Genomic DNA, 20,375 nt, shown 5'->3' on the forward strand with positions numbered 1-20,375 from the left:
AGCAGGGAGGGATGGGCTGGAGACAAGACGCTGCTAGATTAGCAGGAGGCTAGTCTCGACACCCAAGAAAGCTGGGACTGGCTGATAAAGTGAGTGAGGCTAGGCACGGCAGTGCACCCTTTTAATCCCAGCACTTGGGAGGCAGAGGCAGGTGGGCCTGCTGTGAGTGAACTCCAGGCCATCCAGCGCTATCTAGTGAGACCCTGTCTCAAAAGCAAGCGAGCGAGCGAGCGAGCAAAAAGATGAGGGAGAGTAAGTGGAAGGAGATAGGTAAGTTCAGATATTCATTTCAGACAGGGTCCAGCTATGTCGTCCACAGACCTCTCTATCCTGCCACCATCCCCCGAGTGCTGGGATTACAGGCACGCACTACCACACCCAGCTGAACACTAGACTTGGTCAATGTGTTTGTGTATGTGCCGCGTGTGCACAAGCCACAGGAGGTGCATAGAGGCCAGGGGACAATTTGTGATGTCTCTTCTCTCCTTCCACTTTTACACGGGTTCCAGGTTTCAAACACTGGTCGTCATCAGACTGGCAGGGCAAGCACTTTCCTCAGTCAGCCAGCTCACAGGCCTCTTAAGTTCTGGCTTCTGCCTTGAAAAGCTGAGTGGAAACCCAGTCAAAAGCAAAGCAAAGTTGGGAGAATAAGAGGACTGTTTGCTGACAGCAAGATTCAGGGAGATGAGCTAAGGGCCCACATAAAGCTATGTTAAGTGGGCAGTGTCTCCTGGAGGTCAGGCCATCACGAGCGTTAACACAGGCTCCGTGTGTCTCTGCCTTGGCAAGACTGGTAACTGCCGGCTGCGTGAATAGCTTGTGCGGCCTGCAGCAGGCAGACCAGGGCTAGGAGAGCAGGCCTGCCCCATCCAGCCCTATAACTTCACCTCAGACCTTGCAGGGTTAGAAGTGTGATCACATACCCACGTGACCCGGAACAGGTGAGAACAGAAACATCTCCTGAGTTCCAGACACCAGACACAGATCTTGTGAGGCTGGCACCTTCTCCTCCCACTCACATTTTCCAGGTCACTCTAGACAGCCCTGCTGAGGAGGCTTGAGTGCTGGGAGGGCACCCCCTGTTCCCTCTCCCAAGCTCAGCCCTTCCCCCCAGTTTCAGAGAAACACTGGAGAACACTGGACGCTTCATTCATAGACTTGAGTGTATTTTCTCTATCCAGCGGTTTCTTCAGTGACAACTGGGCTTGTACAATACACAGGGTTCACTCCATTAAAGCTACAGGGTTGGGAGGTTCGGGGCCCCTGAGAAGCAGTGGGGACAAGCATCACAACCAGAGGCAAGCAGCAGCCAAGGGGTGGGGGAGGCAGTGTTCTTGGAGGCTAGGGAACTAGAGAAGACTGATGAGGGGTTATTGAAGCGGGGCAGGAAGCCTGGGCTGCAGGGGGAGCAGCCAGCAGCTGCGTGGGAGAAGCAGAGTATGGGGAGGTATGGTTACCATCACCATTATGGGCTGGGAGGTGGCATGGTCACCATCACCACTAGGAGCTAGGGGGAGTGGTATGGCATATCTGTGGATATTTTGACAGGAACTGCTGTATAAAAGGGACTGTACAACATAACCTATAATACAATGTTTACATATGATACAAGGTTCTTTCCCTCTTTGGGTTTTAAAAAATAAATGTACAATTCCAGAGCTTTGGGTAAAAAATATATCCACTCCCAGAGCAGGAGCTGCAGCTGATTTCACTGCTGCCATGGCCACCGTTACCTCTTCAGAAGGGCCAGGAAGGAGGGTGAGGCTGTGCCAGGAAGCCCCACCCAGTAGCTGCCAAGAGCCCCTGCAACCCCTCTGCCCTGGAGCCCGTGATGGGAGAGGGAAGGGTGCCGGAGAGGTAATAAAAGCCTTGCCGGAGCCCAGCTGCTTCTTTATAACCGCTGCTGCCTTTTCTCCCCACTCAGGGAGGCGCTAGCTGCCCTAGGTACTGGGTCCACCCTGAGTCTATAGAAAGACAAAGGGCAGGGTGGGGGTGAAGATGGCCAGACTATGTGGTTGGCGGCAGACACAGAGCCAGAAGAAGGATGACAACTCCCCCCTTAGCAGTGAGACACCCCCCAAAGCAGAGAGGTATGGGGAACAGGTGCCCCTAACTCCCGATACCACTGCCTTCTACCCACTGCCGGGCAGAGAAGCAGGGTCCTGGAGGCAGCATAAGCCTGTGTTTCCCTGAGCATCTTTATGCCTCTCACTGCCATATACCCAGAGATCTTGGGGAAACTTGGGTGTGGGATTTACAGGGGCTAATGGGTACTAACTCTCTTGCCTTCTGATATTGCCTGCCTTCAGGAACAGGTTGGCCCACAGTTTTCACATGTAGGACAGCAGGTGGAGTTGGGCAGGGAGGGAGGGAGGGAGGGAAGGAGGGAGACAGAGTCGACAAGGGTAGCACCAAACAGAAGGGATCCTCAAAAAACAAAAGCAAAATAAACCAAAAACAACCAAACAACAACAACAACAAAACCCACTTGTGATACTCTCCCTACCTTATCAGATGCACTCTTGCTCCCTAAGAGGGGACATGTAAATCTCTCTCTCTCTCTCTCTCTCTCTCTCTCTCTCTCTCTCTCTCTCTCTCTCTCTCTCTCACACACACACACACACACACACACACACACACACACACACACACACACACTGTCTTGGGGGTGTATATCCAGGGATCTCAGCCCCGATGAGGGGGAAGTAACAGGTGGCAGGAAGAAGGCTTCCAGCGCCTCCCGGTACCACAGCTGCAATCCGGGAGCGGGTGCTTCCTTCCTGCTTGGGTCTGGAAACTCCATCTCTGGAACAGACCTCACCGGGAGAGGTCAGAAACCAAGAGTGTGGAGGAGCATGGTAAGAGAGCCTCAGCAGGACGGACAGACACGCTTATGCATTCTGGTAGGTCAACCCAACTCCTCCTTGTAGGATAGGAAGAGGCTCCAGGGGAAAGATGGCCGACGTGGGTGGTTGAGGGCATCGTGCAAAGTGCTTGAGTGCCAGGTGCCGAGGACCTAGGTGGGGGCAGCTGGGCCCCTAAACTCTCACTGACTGTTAGCCTCCAACTTGTAGGAGAGCTCAAAGAGGAGATTCTGGTTGTCGATGACCTGGAACTGGCGCACATAGGCCTTGGTCTGCAGGTGATGCGGGGAGGCCTCCATGTCCAGGCCTGGGGTGTAGAGAGGGAGAGGTGGTCAGCTCTCAGCTTCCTCTTATCCACTATATGCATGCCGGGCAGGGCAGGGCAGGGCAGGGCGAAGGGGTGTGAATGGGGACAGCCATTGGCAGGTAGCCCAAGGAAAGACAGAAGAACTGAGCAGGGTAACAAAACATACACTCACGGAGCATGGAGTTCTCCCAATCCCTCCGCTTCCACAGCTCTACTGGGAAGCCAGCTCACTGAGTCCCGGGTACTCACAGAGGGGCCGGCTCCGGTATTTTCGGATTGTCCTCACTTTCTCAGCCACGGAATGCTGGGAGATGACAAGGAATTAGCCCTGAAACGGGCACAGACAGCTGCTTCCCCCTTCATTCTCAACTGAGTTAGTCAGTTCTCCCATCTCCAGGCTCCAGTGATGGGGCCTCTGAAGGGCCAAAGGATGGGTCATAGCAAGGTGCCAAGCGGGGGAGGTGGAATTGCCCCCAAACTGCCTGTCAGCTTTGCCTCTGGTGGGTGGGTTGCCACAGTGACGCCACCAGAGAGACAGTCTGTAGTCTGTTAGGCAAGCTGGGCACCCGAGAAGAAGGCTGCTATTTTGAGGAAGTGACAGGAGAGAGGGAGAGAATGGGTACAGCCCCTCACTCCCAGGACAGGGGCTGGCAGTACTACTCACCAACTTCTCGATGTTCACCAAACCGTCCACGAGGGTCTTACTCCCCTCATGCAGGAAGGTCAGGTCTAGGGAACAGAAAGACAGCTAAATGTGAGGACTGAGTAGGCAGAGGGAACCCATCCCACCCTCCAAGACACAGGCAGCTTGGGGGGACGGGCGCTTCTCTGCAAGTAGGCACTCACAGCTGAATTGAGAGGGGGCTCAGAGCCAGGCTTAGGGTGTGGGAGAAGGGATTGTGGGTAGGAGAAACACAGCATGGGAGGGACTGACCTTTGAGGATCAGGGGCACGAAAGGAATCACAGGGGGCTTCATTTTGGAGATGATTTCTCTGTAGCTTTTATGGTTCCGGCAGGGGTCCTAGCATTCCACAGAAGGAGCAGAAACAGATGGGCCCCTGGCACCCCCAAAGATGTTTCCCATTCTCTAGGAGCTGATGAAAGCCAACCCCCACTCACCGTCAAGTTCTCAAATTTGCGGAAGAGGTTCTTGAATTTCCCTGGCAGTTTCTGCAGAGAGTTTGAAGGAAGAAAACAGAAATGTCAGTGTGGAGCTTCTTGAATTTCATGGAAGCATGTGATTAGTCTTCCTTAGAGGGTTATGGGCTTACATGTCTTTCAGGGGAAGGAGATGCTAGCAGGTGAGGACATAGAATCAGTCCTAAGGGTAAATCAGGGAGCCTGAAACTGCCTGAGGAACAAATTATTCTGGACATAGTAAGACCTCTGCCTCTGCGGCAGCGTGCACAAAAGCGCTCCCAGTGAGTGCTGGCTGAGACTCAGGAGACTCATAGCCAGGGCACTTCGGCTGGGAGTCTAGCTTTTTACTAATCTGCAAAGACATGACGAGCAAAGCTCTGTGCCCTGAGAAGCAGAGGCCAGAAGAGGGCATCTGCTTCCCTTGGCACAAAGATTCCCCACAGAGCAGCAGCAGCAGCAGGAGGGGCACCCAGATCCTGAGGTGGGATGATGCGTCTGGTACTGTGGGGAGAGAAGGGAGAGGTCGCCTCACCTCCCAGGTGAGCCGCAGGCGGCTGACGGCAGCATTATCCAGTCCCATAACCACAGCGTAGAAGGACAGGAGATCCTGGTTCTGCTTGCAGCTGTGTGGGAGGGAGGCGAGGTGAGGGGACGCGAGGAGAGGGCGCATCAGGGAGGGCGCATCAGGGAACTGCGACCTTCCCGGCCTCCAGCAGCAGCACTCACATGGCGGCGATCTTGATGAACTTCTTGAGCAGCTGGACCCGCTTGCCGGGGGCCTCACAGAGCAGCACCTCGGTGGCCACCCAGTGAGTGACCTCGCTGCAGCGTTGCAGCAGCAGCTCCAAGTTGGCTGTCTCCCGGCGACCACGCTCCCCGTGGAACACGTAGTCCACGAACTCCAGCTGCAACCGCGGGGCAGAGGGAATGTGGGGGCGAAGATGGCCGCACAGAGCACATGGAGAAGGAAAGACAGGAGTAGTGGGTATGAAAAGAGAAAAACAGGGACAGGAGAGGACATAAGCTAGTGAGCATGGAGTGACTATGCACTGCCTGAAATTAGTGTTATTTTCCCTCTGGGAGACACTTATTGCTGCCTTTTATCTTTCTATCTTTCTTTCTAAGATTTTATTTTAGAGGCTGGAGAGATGGCTCAGTGGTTAAGATCACGTTTTTTTTTTTTTTTTTTTTTTGGTTTTTTCGAGACAGGGTTTTTCTGTGTAGCTTTGCACCTTTCCTGGAACTCGCTTTGGAGACCAGGCTGGCCTCGAACTCACAGAGATCCGCCTGCCTCTGCCTCCCAAGTGCTGGGATTAAAGGCGTGTGCCACCACTGCCCAGCCTCACATCCAGGAAAAGGCGCAAAGCTACACAGAGAAACCCTGTCTCCAAAAACCAAAATAAATAAATAAATAAATAAATAAATAAATAAATAAATAAATAAATAAATAACTTATTTAACTTTATTTTATGTGCATTGGTGTAAAGGTGTCAGATTCCCTGGAACTGGAGTTACAGACAGTTGTGAGCTGCCATGTGGGTGCTGGAATTGAACCCAGGTCCTCTGAAAGAGCAGCCAGTGCTCCTAATCCCTAAGCCATCTCTCCAGCCCCAAGATCACATATTGATTTTGCAGAGGACCCAAGTTCAATTCCCAGCACCCACATCAGGCAGCTTACAACTGCTTGTTGCTCCAGGGAATCTGACACCTCTGTGACCCTATACCCAGAAATAGACAAGTACTCGTGAATAAATAACAATAATATTTTAGAAAAGATTTTATTTGGGAGACTGGAAATATTGCTCAGTGGTTAAAATGTGTACTAATCATCCAGAAAACCTAAATGTGGGTCCCAGCACCCACAAAAGGAGGTTCACAACTGTCTGTAACTCTAGCTCCGGGGAATCTGATGTCTCCGGCCTCTGTGGGCACCTGCATCACATGTGTGCATGTATGCATGCACACACATGCACATATACACTCACAATTAAAAATAAAATAAATCTTAAAATAAATTTGCCAGGTGTGATGGCACACGCCTTTAATCTCAGCACTCAAGAGGCAGAAGCAGGTGAATCTCTGTGAGTTTGAGGCCAGCCTGGTCTACAGAGTGAGTTCCAGGACAGCCAGGGCTATATACTGAGACTCTGCTTCAAAAACAACAACAAAAAAATTAAGACTTTAATATTTATTTGTGTGTGTGTGTGTGTGTGTGTGTGTGTGTGTGTGTGTATGTGTGTGTAAGTGCACATTCATGTAAAGGCCATGAATGGGCATCAGAGCCCCCGAAGCCAGAGTTACAGGTGGTTGTAAGCCACTGGTTATGATGGGCCCGGGACTCAACTCTGGCCCTCTGGAAGAACAGCAAGCACTCGTAACCTCTAAGCCAATTCTCAGGCCTCACTCGTTTGTTTGTTTAATTTATTTACTTTTATTCATGTGCACTGCTGTTTTGCCTGCGTGTATGTCTGTACGAGGGTGTCAGATGTTGGAGTGACAGACAGGTGTTAGCTTCCATTTGGGTGCTGGGATTTGAACCTGGGTCCTCTGGAAGAGGAGTCTGTTCTCTTAACCGATGAGCCATCTCTCCAGCCCCCTTATTGTTTTTGTTTTGATATGGGGTTTCCTGTATCTCCAACTCATCGTGTAGCCCAGGATAATCTGGATTCTTCTGCCTCCTCTTCCCTAGTGTTGAGACTACAGGCATCCACCACCACGCCTGATTTATTCAGTGGTGAGGGCCGAGCCCAGGGGTTTGTGCATGCTAGGCAAGCATTCCACCAACTGAGTTACACCCTCAGCTCGATAGCAAACATCTTTATGACTCCTGATATGAGTTCCAATTCAGAGTCTATGTCGGCAGCTCCCGAAACAGGCTGCCGTAGAGACTCTCTGTTTCCCCAGACGAGGGGCAAAGGCCTACAGAGGTTATACTTGTACATTGCCCACGTGTGTGCTGCAAGGGAGCCTTCTAGGCTAGGACTAGGACTGTCTGCTGCAAAAGCAGACCCCTACCAGCACGTTCCGTGCCCCCCCCCCACCCCTGCCCAGCACAAGCCTCAGTCCCACCTCGTGCACACATCGGAACAGCTCCCAGTGGAAGGCAGTAAGATGGTTAGCAACATCTTCAGGTTCCACCCGGTGGATCTCTGTGTCTCCAGGGGAGACCTGGATCTCCTCAGGAAGGGGTACCTGGTGGCAGGTGGGGTCAGAGGAACTTGGCTCCCTGCGGTAGGGTGAGAGACGTGCTCTCAGCAGCCCCTCCCCCCAGCTCTTGTTACCAGCCAAGACTGGTGAAGGAATTCTTACTAGAGTCTCATAGCTGTCCCGGGTACAGGCAAACAGGTGGCTGTTGATGCCCAGGGTGGTGAAAACACAGTCTTCTGTTGGCTGGAGGAGGACCTTCTCTGCAGAGGAACAGGCTGTTCAGCTTTGGCCACCTACACCTCTCACATACATACCTGAGCCACCATCACCCTTCCCACCCAGAAACCCCTAACACTATGCTGACACATCCTAGATTAATGGGATTTTTATCATCACCAGCTTATACCATATTCATATGAAATTTGACAAACGTTTTCTCCTGCATTTATAGACTCCACCCCATATGCAGCCCATCTCCCATTCTTTCGTCTCTATGACATTGGACAGGCTGGAGTACTTTTTCTTTATGGAAAATAAAGCAAAGATTAGCATGATGGAGCATGCCCGAAGTCCTGGCACCTGGGAGGCCGAAGCAGGAAAGACTGTAAATTCCAGACCAGCCTGAAGTTTTATACAATACACGCACGCACGCACGCACGCACGCACGCACGCACGCACGCACGCATGCTATACTACATTGCTGGCTCTCTGCCTCCCCACAGGGTTAGAACCAACCCTATGTCTTCAGCCTTTAAAAAAAAAAAATGGGGCTGGAGAGATGGCTCAGAGGTTAAGAGCACTGACTGCTCTTCCAGAGGTCCTGAGTTCAATTCCCAGCAACTACATGGTGGCTCACAACCACCTGTAATGGGATCTGGTGCCCTCTTCTGGCCTGCAGTCACATATGCTGTATACATAAATAAATAAATCTTTGAAAAAAAAAATGGAGCATACAGGATGCTGGGGAGAGTTGTGTGTGAAGGACCAGAACACAATCTCCAGGTGGGTATTAGGTAGTACCCAGGACAGAACCCAATGATTCTGAACCAGTGTGTCCCAAATTTAAATGTGCATAGGGATCCCCTGGGTGAGAGGGGGCCAGGTCTGGTTCAGATGTAGATTCTAATGCTGTAGGTTTGGGGTAGGGTCTCCTAGGTGATGCACTCACCAAGGCTGGACCCACGATGACACTTCTGAGTATCAAGGATCTAGAATTTAGCATTTACCCCTGCCTAATGTGCTGACCCTCACCTCCAGAGGAGGCAACAGCTACCAGGATGAGGGCATCCTCACGCTCTGTGGGCTCTTCCGAGTACTGCAGCTTCTCTGTCACAGAGCCCAGGATGTCCTGCACTGAGGCTGAGAGGCGGCTGCGTATGGTCACGTAAGAGTGGTCAGGCATGTAGACCCGGCAGAAGACTGCGCAAAGACGGGAAGGGTTCTGTGAAAGGGGCTGAGGAGACTCCACTGAAGGTGCAGGAGGCCCAGGGACCCCACCCACCTCCCTGATCCACCCCAGAAACTATGCTTTTCCTAATGGCCATACTTACTCTCATCAGAGCCCCGGAAAGCCACCCGGGTCTGCAGACAGGAATCTATCCGGCGGAAGTGGCGGAAGAGCGGCTTAACCTGCTTGCTGGGCGGCTGGCTCTCCTCTGGAATCCTGGCATGAACACAGCCGGGCATCAGCAAGCCCTGCCAGGCATAGGGAGCACCAGGCAGGAACATTAAGCAGGGACAGGACAATGACCAGCATAGGACAACTGTCCAAGTGACCCAAATCAAATGCCACCTCTTTCAGTGCCTCCTCCATAGGCCACTCATCCAGGAGGCAAGGTCACTCTCTTGTCTCAAAGGCTATAAAACAATGGAACAATGTTGTTTATGTTCATGTCATCTTTTCCACAAGATTGACAGGTTTTGAGGAACAGGATTAGTTTATGAGGAGTGTTTTTCACTCTTCAGGATCTAGCACACTTCTTGGCGCATGATAGGTATAGGACATCAGATGTCTGAATTTTGCCAAAAAGGACTTCACAGTCTGGGAAGGAGACAGACGTGTACGCAGCTACTTCTAACACCAGCCAGGAAGTGATGGTGAGATGACAAAGGTACCGGAGAGTGATGTGGTGTGGGGGAGGACGGAAACTCTTCCTAAAGGGAGAAATCTGAGATGTTTCCATGGAAGAGATGGCCCTTGACCCAGGCCTTAAAGGATCATGGGAAGAAAAAGTAGGAACTCACAAAAGTTGCCAGAGTAGCAGGTGAAGAGGGATGTACGAGAGGAGATGGGAAAGATCAGCAGATGGCAGGAAGGGAGGGGGGTGCTGATGCTGTGCTGGGGCATTTAACTTGGAGATGTTAGGGAACACGGATGCTTTGGGAACAGGAGGGTGGAGGCATCGTTTGTGGAAGTCTGGAAAATATCTTTGGTGTCAGAAGAGAGAAGAGAGAAGATGCAAGGCCAGGAGCTGAAGTCCTGAGCGGGCTGTGGCAACAGTCTAGGCGAGAGTTAACGAACCTTGTAGCACCAGGAATGGAGAGGAGAAAACAGGATGTATTCCTATCCTGAAGCTAGTGAGGTCAATTTGGGGGAATTCTGCCAACTGTTTGTTTAGGTAATAGCAGGGGTTAAACCCCGGACCTTACACATATTAGATAAGCAGCCCACCACTGAGCTACATCCCAAGCCCTTATTAATTTTTTTTTTTTTTTTTTGGTTTTTCGAGACAGGGTTTCTCTGTGTAGCTTTGCGCCTCTCCTGGAACTCGCTTTGGAGACCAGGCTGGCCTCGAACTCACAGAGATCCGCCTGGCTCTGCCTCCCGAGTGCTGGGATTAAAGGCGTGCGCCACCACCGCCCGGCTTTTTTTTTTTTAATTTGAGACATGATCTCACTAAGTTGTCCAAGCTGGCCTGGAATTGACGATTCTTCTGCTTCAGCCTCCCGAAAACCTAGGATTACCACGCCTAACTGATACATAACTGATACATATTGTTTTTGTAAGATTAATTTGTATTTTGAATGTGTATGGGTGTTTTGCCCGTAAGTGCCTTGTGTACCACATGCAAGCACTACATTTGGAGGTCAGAAGAGGGCATCAGATCCTCTGGAACTGGAGTTACAGATGGTTGTTAGTGGCCATGTGGGTGCTGGGAATCCAACCTGGGTCCTTTGGAAGAGCAACAAGTGCTCTTAACCATTAGGCTGTCTCTGCAGTCCCTGCTAACTGATTTTTTTTTTTCAAGACAGGGCTTCTTTGTGTAGCTTTAGCTGTCCTGGATCTCGCTCTGTAGACCAGGCTGATCTTGAACTCATAGAGATCCGCCTGCCTCTGCCCTCTTGGGTGCTGAGATTAAAAGTGTGAGCCACCACTGCCCCACAGTACGCTAACTTTCTAAGGACAGCTATTAAATATGTGTGTGTTCGTTCATACATACACATTTTGAAACTTGAGGTTAAATAAATTATTATGAAAAAGACAGTTTCAAGCCAGGCAGCATTGCACAAATCCATAATCCCACCTTGGAGGCAAATACAGAAAGATTGCTTCAGGTTTCAAGGACTCTGTCTCAAAAGTAAATAAATAAGAAAAAAAAAAGAAAGAAAGAAATGGTAGTTTTCTAAGTTCGTTTTTTGCTGTTTTGTATTGCCCAGGCTCCGGTTTTTTTACACATATGTAACAATGTGGTGGAAATACTATGTAACCACTACTGCAGGTCTCATCCCAGCTCTACAGTCAGTGAGGCCTTGTTGATAGCTTGGTAAGAGAATTTACGCTATGAGAATCAGAGCAATCAACCAGGGCTGTTTCTCATAAAGCACAGGTTGTTAAATATCTGTCAGAACACTATCATATTAATAGACAAACTGATGGAAAAATGGACCAAAAACTAAAAAAGCCTGGACCTGGGCCTGGTAGTACAGGTCTACTTGGGCCACACAGTAAGTTGGGGGTTAGCTTGAGCTATATAGTAAGACATGTTGCTTAGCCCTCCCCACCAAAAAAAAAAAAAAAAAAAAAAAAAAAAGACTGGGTTAGAAACAGTGTTCTGTGGTTCTGTGTTACTCTCCAGTAAAGGAAAGGAGCTGAGCCGGGCGTGGTGGCGCACGCCTATAATCCCAGCACTCGGGAGGCAGAGGCAGGTGGATCTCTGTGAGTTCGAGGCCAGCCTGGTCTACAGAGCTAGTCCAGGACAGGCTCCAAAGCTACAAAGAAACCCTGTCTCGAAAAACCAAAAAAAAAAAAGGAAAGGAGCTGAAAGAAACTATATTGAAGAGTTGAAGGGACTGGAGAGATGGCTCAGTGGTTTAGAGCACTGGCTGCTCTGTTCCCAGCAACCACATGGTGGCTCACAGCTGTCTGTGACTCAAGTTCCTGGGGACCCAATGCCCTCTTCTGACCTCAGCGCACCCAAGCATGCAGGTGATACACAGATACACATGCAGGCAAAATGATAAAAATAAATAAATATCTCGAGAAGCAAGCAAGCAGACAAACTAATATGTTGAAGCCACAAGACCAGAGGCAGCCCCTATAATAGAGGAATTCAGGGAACCCCTCCCCCTCACTTTAGCTCCACTGTCTCCACCAGCTGGTGCAGCCTCAGAGTGTCCTCTCGGAGGTCTTGGTAAAGGGACTCATCCTTCATAATCAGCAGATACAGTTCCTAGGGAGAGTGTAACAGATGAGATGAAGGTGGATGTCTGATCCTAAGGACCACTCACTGTGAGGGCTGAGGCAGGGCCTCCATGCCTCAAGCACTCAGGAATCACATGGACCAAAGCCCACTGGCATCTTTTGTTCCAGATGCCCAACTTGCAGAGTGTGAATCCTTCAAAGGGCCCCCTTCCAGAGCTGAGAGCCAGCTCATACACCTTTCCCTTCCCAGGCCCACCTTGATAATGTGGCCGGCCCCTTCTTCCTCTTGTAACAGTCCTTGGTAGGTATCCAAGAAATGGAGGAGTAGAGCTAGACAGGCTTGCTTCCGGCCCAGCCCCTCTGGACCCTCCACATCCCTTGACTGAACAAAGCTGACCCCTAAGTTAAGTAAAAGTTCTGGAGAGCCAAGGAAATTGGGAAACACAAATTGCCCCCAAATATTCTGGGCTTGGGTACCAGAGGAAAGGTTTTCAGGGCCTTGGAACCAAGAGTTTTACTCATACCAGCCATGGTTTTGCTGAGAGTACAAAGAGCGAGGGCTTCAGCTTGACCACATTCAGCTCTTGCCTGTTAAAGAGGTTCACGTAAGAATATTGCCAGGACCCATCTAATCTCTGGCCAACCCACAAACCTGACCTTACCTCATGGTGAGGCCCGATTGTTCTAGGAGAGCCTGACATTCTACTCAAGGGCTTGACAGGTACAATCAGATTCTAAAATAATTCCAAGAAGCCAGGCATGGTGGTACAGTCCTGTAATCCCAGCATTCAGGAGGCGGAGGCAAGAGGACCACCACAGGTTAATGATAGCCGGATCTACATTAGAAGTTCCAAACTGGCTGGGCATGGTGTCACATCCCCTTAGTCTCAGCACTCGGGAGGCAGAGGCAGGTGGATTTCTGTGAGTTTGAGGCCAGCCTGGTCTACAGAGAGTTCCAGGATAGCTTGGAATATTCAGGGAAACCCTGTCTCAGAACAACAACAAAAGTCCAAACTACCCAGGATTACATAGTGTGAGACCTGTCTCTAAAAACAAACAAACAAACAAACAAAAAAAACAAGTAAAGTGAATGCTGTATGCTACCAAGAGACCCAACCAACAGGCCGGCAGTAGCTCATCTTTATTATTATTATTATTATTATTATTATTATTATTGGTTTTTGAGACAGGGTTTCTCTGTGTAGCTCTGGTTGTCCTAGAACTTGCTCTATAGACCAGGCTGGCCTGGAACTCACAGAGATCTGCCTGCCTCTGCCTCCTGAACACTGAGATTACAGGTGCCTATCACCACTGTCCGGCTTGCACCTTCCACTTGTATAGGTCTTCCAAGAGCACTCCCACACCTGCGGCAAGGCTGATCCTCAGAGCGAGCAGCCCGGAGCAGAGCAACTATTGATCTCCATTTTACTGACTGAAGCAAACTGAAGCTCCAGGGTGTGAAGTGATCTGCCCAAGGTCACACAGCTGGTGAGATGAAGAGCCGGCTGTATCTTCTCAGGGAGAGTTTGCACTGGGTTGTAGTTTGTGGGTGGGAATGACTCCCCTCCCGGTCTGCCCTTTTATAAGCTCCATAAAAGGATATTACTGGTGTAACTCTTGTAGAAACTTCTCTGTTGGCAGGAAGAGGGAATGGGTGAGGACAATGTCATCAAGCAGAATATCTGTGGAGATCAATGGGTATCGCAGATGTCAGGATGGTGCTTCTAGAACCGTCTGGAAACCCTGCACCCTCATTTCTTGCCTCTTTAGTAAGGCTGGAGCCCCGGCCACCTGCCCTGTCATGCTCTGCACACGCGCACACACATGTATGAAGGTTCTGGGCAGCCGCTGCGGGGGTGGGGCTGGCAGCTGCCAAGGCAGCTGGAGAGAAGGGGGGGGGTGCCTCTGAAGGCCATGCACACTTCTCTTCAGTGTGTGGGAAGTTGGTCAGATAATACACCATGCCTGGGATTGCTTGGGAAAAAGGAGTCCACAGAAGGGACCCTAAACAGAGAATTGGCCAACACAGAGGTTATAGTCAGAGGGTGTGGGTGTGTGGGGATGTGTGTCCATCCTCCCCTCACCACGCCTTACCTCACAGCTTTGACAGGGCAGGTGGGGACCAGCCCCATTAAAGTTAGGAGAGGGACAGACTGCCACCCCTTGTTCTCAGGATGCCCAGAGGTGGAAGGGTTAATGATGAAGAGGAGAGGGGGAGGGGCTCCTCTCACCACCCTGCTCCTTCCACACCCCTGTCTGGGCCTGGCTCAGCCAGTCAGCCAGGTACAAGGTCGCCCTGACTTGCAGCCAGCCTTGGGGTGGGGCAGGGCTGCTTGGCACACACAGACAGGCAGGGCACAGGGTGGGAGCCAGGTGTCCTCACCAGGACAGGTTAGGGCCAGGTCCCCAGGCACTGCTCCAGGACAAAACCAAGGCTTCTGACAACTGCCCTGCTGCCAGTGCCAGCCATGAAGGGAGAGGTGGAGAGGCAACACAAGATTGTCTACTTCCATCTATCTCATTTCACAGATGAGAAACTGAGGCCCACAGCTAAGAGGCACTTGCCTCGAGCCAAAAGAACCTAGATTACTGAGTTCTTTTCTCAATATAGAGACAAACAGGGTGTCAGAGTAGAATCTAGTGGCCACAAGGGGCTGCCTAGACTTCTGAGGGGCTCTGGCTGGGCGTGGAGAGCCCTCTACAAGCACATGTTTCCTCCTACAAGCCTGGGAGGAAACCAAATGGCTTGAGGATGTGGCTTATGTTGGAAATATTGGAGTGGCAGGTTAAGCTGGTAGATTTCCCAAACCAGTTTCTCTGGGGATTCAGCCTGCCAAGCCAGAGAATATGGGTGACAATTTGGGAGTCTTAACCCAGTGGAAACTGAACAATCTGTGGCATCATGCCCCTGCAGAAGAGGAAAGTCAACCTCTCTCTCTGAAAGTAAAGAAGCACTCTGGCCCTCGTGCCCAGCTCCAGGGATGGGGCCTAGGCATAAGGTGACCTGACATTCTTCCTTTATCTTTATCTCACTAGAGTGGGAATGCTAAAACCAGAGTGAAGGAAAAGGAACACGGGCAGAGTGGGGGAGATGCTGCTATGGGGGCTGCAGTTTGGCATCTGTCTCTTCCAAAGCAGGCTCTGGTCCAACGCACAGCCTCCCTGGGGAATGTGTCATAGAGACACAGGGTGTGTTTTGTAGGCGGGAAGTTATGGTTAAGAGAGCTCTGGTGTGTCTGATATTTTTTCTAATTAAATCCAAAAGGTGTCAGCTCCCCAGGGCAACTGCAGCCCGAGCCAAAAGAGAGGACCCAGACCTTCAGGAAAAGAAAAAAAAAAAAAAAAAAGAAAGAAAGAAAAGACAAGGGGGGAGGGACAAACGGAGTAGAGGGGAGTGACATCTACTTCTAAAGACAGAGCATTTTGCAGAGGATGAAGAGCAACGTGTAAGGCCCTCATCTTCAGGGTCTCAACTCTGGGCTCCCAAACCTAAGCCCCTTTTGGGTTCACTGGAGTGTCTAGTTAGACCTACAGACCCTGATGTCCTCTACCTGAGTGCTAACCAGTAATGTGGGGCCTCAGTTTCTCATAAGCCCTTTCATAGGGTGCTGGTGGAGTGGGGTGAAATGGCATCATCATTTAGGGAATAAGCCTCTCGGGGTGTGGTTATTATTTTTCAAAGAAGCTTTATGCTGAGGCCCAGATCCTTCTGGATGCTGCAGTCTCCTGGTGCCTTCCTTAAAGACCTTCAAATTCACCCCCAAGGAGGACACTTTCCCTAAAGGCAGCCGGGCCCTATGCCTATCCACACTGCCCCACCAAGAGAGCCAGCCTGTGCTCTGCGGGCGTCTACACAGCCAGGGGGATCTTGTCAAGGTTTTCAGGCCTCATACATATACGGTCTGGAGGGTGGTTAAACCTCAGTTGGAAAGCTTCCTTCCATCAGGGAGTCAGGCCCTAATTTGGGGGCATGGGAGGAGATAGGCAGTATCAAGGGCCACGGGAGACTGGCTTAAATGTCCAAGGGAGAGGGAGGATGGCTGAAGGAGAGAGAGGATGGTTGGCTTCTTCCCTGGGGATGAGGCTCATCTTAGGAGAAAGGTCGGTGGGCCTACCATGTCCCTTCCCCTATATTACTGCGGGGTTACCCTCAGCTCCTACACTGGTGCTAAGGACAAGAAAAGAAACCAGGGCACCCCTTTGCTCTGGGAGGGATGAGCAGACTTACCTGAGGCGCCGCTGTCCCTGGTAGTCCCTCCAGCCAGGCGCTCCAGAACCCGGTTCAGAAGATGCTCTGGCCGCTCGGGGGCGCCCAGGGGGGCCCAGGGAGGTGAAGCCAGGGGCTCGCCCGGGGATAGCTCATCTGAGGAGTACGAGGAAGGGGAGCGCAGGGGTACCCCGCACCCCAGCGGCCCGGGCTCGGGCACCTCCTCTAGCTGCAGCCAACACGGCCCCCCGCTGCCCGGCTCCTCCGAGACCCCTAAGGGCTCTCCCCCTTCCTCCTCAGCCGGCGGCTCCAGCCCGGACTCGGCTGAGGGCTCTCGGAGGAAAGCTGGGAGCAGCAGGCGAGACACGCTCTGACGCCGCTGCAGCGGCCGCGGTCCCCCGGTCGGACCGCCGCCCCCGCCAGGGCCGCCACCCCCTCCAGGCCCTCCGCAGCAACCCGGACCCCCGCCGGGACCTCCTGCCACCGCTCGCCCCGCCAGCTGCGACGTCTGCTTCTTCAAAAATTTCTCCAGTGGCTTCATGCCCCCCCCCGCCCCTCTCCTAGGGGCCGCCGGGGGACCCAGGTGTCCCAGGCGCGGGCGGGGGGGGCGGGGACACGATGCTCAGAGCCGGAGGAGCAGAGCCGAGGGCCGTGCCAGGCGCCGGACTGCCAGCCAGAGGTGGCCGAAGCTCGCTGGCCAGAGTCCAGTGGCCAGTGGCCGGGGGAGGTGCCAGAGGGGAGAGGAGCTCGCTCTCAGCAGCCCCCCATGCTGGCTGCGGCCGAAGGGCGGGCAGGCGGAGGGGCCGGTATCCCCGGCTCAGTGCTCCGGGGCCGGGCTGAGGCGGCAGAGGCAGCGGGCGGAGCGCAAGGCTGAGGACGCGGCGGCGGCGGCGGCGGCGGCGGCGGCTGCGCTCCTGGCCCCGGGGAAGGTGGCAGAATTGAGACCGCGCCCCCTCATCCAGTCCCCACCCCTACCCTGCCTAGGCCCGCCCCCACCCGGCCGCGCGAGGCTTGAACTGGGGCGCTGGTGCTGACCGCGAGGGAAATTCGGACTTGGCTTCTGACAGTCGCAGAAGCTAAGGGCAAAAGAGGGGGCGGGGGGGGGGGGATTTACCAATGGAGAGCGCTCCTGGTTCTCGATTACCGGGTCTCTTACGATCATTTCAAATAACCAGGGAAAACCTTTGACATACACCTTGACGCGCCTACCTGTACACAGGTAAGCCTTATTAAAAGACTGCTGAACTCATTGCATCTTTCCCAGTTATGTGGTCTTTATGTCCCACCCGTGAGAAGGGTTGGGACGGCATCTTGGGTGAACTGGCATTGGCACTGGGGGCGGTACCCACATCCTTCTCTGATAGGGTATAGTAGGTGGTGCAGGGCCGCCCTGTAAGGCAGGTACCGGCAGGTAGGAAAGAGCCAGGCAGACCAGCAGGTCGTGGCAGGTCTAATTGGGGTGAAAAGAGATAGTAGGCAGCAAGAGGAGGCCAAGAGCACAAGGGCGCCTTAGCCCAGGTAGTAGTAGCAAAAGGAAGCAAGACCGAAGAGTTGAGTGGTAAGTCCCCAAATTGCTAACTATTGTCACCAAACACATAACGTTCATGGAATGGGAGAAATGTTGCCCTTACTCCTGATGGCCATGCCAGAGCATTCTGCCACCAAGGGTACACTGGATTGGAAGATGAGGCTGCAGAGACACAGTGTGAACACATCCAGGCTAGGTATACACAGTGAGGGAGTGGCACCAGGATCCTGGTGGGTTGGGGCTCCTTGGACAATTCCCCAACCCTGTTTACTGTGCACCAGACAGGCATGGATGGACAGGAATGCTAATAGCTGGGAGTGGTGGGACTGACGGGGTGTGTACTAGTGTTGCTGTCTGTGCATACCCAGTTCCATGTGTGCATGTGTTCACAGAAATAAAGCTCTGCACACCCATCTGTGGATTTGGAGAGGGAACAAAAAAGACACACACACACAAAAAGATAGCTCTGATTTTGGCTAAGAAGCTAGGTTTGAGTATTTACTTTCTGGGTTCCCTTACTCGGACACTCAGTATCTCAAGGTTGAAAGTAGAAACTGGCTTAGAATGGCTTGGAGCTCCCCAGGTAACCTTTTAGGAACCAAATAGGAAGAGGGGAGGGCTTCTCTTCTGCACATGCCACAGTTACCAGATTAAGCGGTTGCCTTGGAAACCTCCTCTCTGGGCAGGATTTGGGATTGTCGGTTAGGAAGGGTGAAAAATTAGGGAGTGTGAAGGGTGTGGGGGCTGGAAATAAAAGGGACTGAGATACTTCTAGAAACTAAAGGCTTGGTTTCCAAACCCTTCCATTCAAGACCTTGAACCAGAAGAAAGGGAGGCACTAAGTACTCCCGGAACATCAGTGGTTTCCACTCTGGCTACACACCAGAACCACAGATGTTCTGAGCTTTTCAGAATTACTGGTGCCTGGGTCACACCATAGATCAATTATGAGATCCTCTGAGGCAGGCCCCAGGCTTCTGTTAGCTTAGAAAGCTCCCCAGGTGATTCAAATAACCAGCATTGGGCCAGGCAGTGGTGGCGCACACCTTTAAGCCTGGAGACAGGAGGATCTGAGTTGGAGGCCAGCTTGGTCTACAGAGCAAGTTCCAGGACAGGCTTCAAAGCTATAGAGAAACCCTGTTTCAAGGAAACAAACAAAAAACACCAAAAAACCCCCAAATAGTCAGAGTTGGTCAACCCTAGCAGGCTGCAGGTATCAGAGGTATTTGCAATTGCAAATCCTTGCTGTTTTACCTACAAGGTAGGTCCATGAACTGACCCTCCTGAGTGTGGGGGGTGGGGGATTGATAGGGCATCTGTATTACTATGAGAAAGGTAGGGTGGTGTACAATTACTTAACTGAGGGAATGGAGGCCAACAAGCTTAACTGAGCCTGCCCAACCCATGAGCTTCTAAAAAAGGTATTGGACAGGGCTACCCAAGGCAGTAATGTATCTGCCCCTTAAACTCCCATTACTTCTGCCCACAGAGAGGCAGGCTGGGAGGGCAGAGAGAACCTGAGGGCTTTGCTGAGCTTGAGTTTCTTCTTGCTGAGCCGGTTACCAGGGCAACAGAGAGAGCAATGGGATCTAAGCAGAGGACTGGGGAAGAGGCAGGGGTGAGGAGGAAGCATCCTAATATTCCTCTTTCCTGCCAGTAACCCACTGCCAAAGTTGTTTGGCATTCTTTGCATGACCCAGGAGACCAGGCATATAGTTACCCATCACCTATGGGACAGAGGGAAGATGTTCCAATGACACCCACACCACCAGTGTAAAGCTTTGTGGAATCAAGAACAAATGTTTCCAGCCCCACAACACCCAAATGCTCTTCCATACCTAGAGTGGCCTTTGCATAACAGTTGTAAACTTCCACCCAGGGAAAGTCCATTCAAAACTGGTAATTACTCTGTCTTCCAGAGTCTCAAGTGAAAGACAGAATGAACCAGTTGGTTTTTGTTTTCCTTATCTTTACCAGTACCAAGACTGGTAGCTGTCCTTCGGACTGTAGGCCTTGGTATTTTAGTACCCCTACCCCCCTACCCCCGAGACAGGGTTTCTCTGTGTACACCTGGCTGGTGCTCTGTAGACCAGGTTGGCCTTGAACTCACAGAGATCCTCCTGCCTCTGCCTCCTGAGTGCTGGAATTAAAGACCAGCATTCTATGGTCTTTAATCCCACTATGCCCAGCTGCGTAGAGTTATCTTTCTTGGAAAGTAAAGACAGCACTAAAAGCAAGTCATAGTAACCCAGTTTTAATCCCAGCACTCAGGAGGCAGAGGCAGGTGGATCTCTGTGAGTTCCAGACCAGTCAGGGTTACAGAGTGAGACAAGGTCTCAAAAAAACAAAAATAAATAAATATATTAAAAAAAATAACCTGACAGAAATTGCGTGTGGCAGTGTACACCTGAAATCCTAGCACCTGGGAGTGGAGACAGTAGGATCAGAAACTGAAGGGTGAGTTAAGAGGCCAGCCTGGACTGTATGAGCCCCAGGTCTGAAAAACAAAAAAAGAGGGATAGAATGAGAAACTATTGGT

At 51.7% G+C, this 20,375-nt stretch overlaps 1 protein-coding gene across 1 annotated transcript; it reads right to left on the reverse strand.

Annotated features, from left to right (window-relative positions):
* Positions 1 to 1,145: 1,145 nt before the first annotated feature.
* Positions 1,146 to 17,216, reverse strand: Rapgefl1 (Rap guanine nucleotide exchange factor like 1). The gene is made up of 15 exons (XM_052757145.1): positions 16,330 to 17,216; positions 13,705 to 13,783; positions 12,358 to 12,493; positions 12,032 to 12,129; positions 9,010 to 9,122; positions 8,711 to 8,878; positions 7,622 to 7,719; positions 7,382 to 7,504; positions 5,039 to 5,217; positions 4,845 to 4,935; positions 4,292 to 4,342; positions 4,106 to 4,193; positions 3,836 to 3,900; positions 3,421 to 3,475; positions 1,146 to 3,171 (listed from the first exon to the last, which is right to left on the reverse strand). Exons 1-15 carry the CDS (start codon positions 16,847 to 16,849, stop codon positions 3,047 to 3,049), a joined length of 1,989 nt encoding a protein of 662 aa, XP_052613105.1. The 5' UTR covers positions 16,850 to 17,216; the 3' UTR covers positions 1,146 to 3,046.
* Positions 17,217 to 20,375: the final 3,159 nt, after the last annotated feature.

Source organism: Peromyscus californicus, unplaced genomic scaffold (assembly GCF_007827085.1).
Source record: "Peromyscus californicus insignis strain IS unplaced genomic scaffold, ASM782708v3 Scaffold_3__1_contigs__length_106647218, whole genome shotgun sequence".
Taxonomy (NCBI): Eukaryota; Metazoa; Chordata; class Mammalia; order Rodentia; family Cricetidae; genus Peromyscus; species Peromyscus californicus.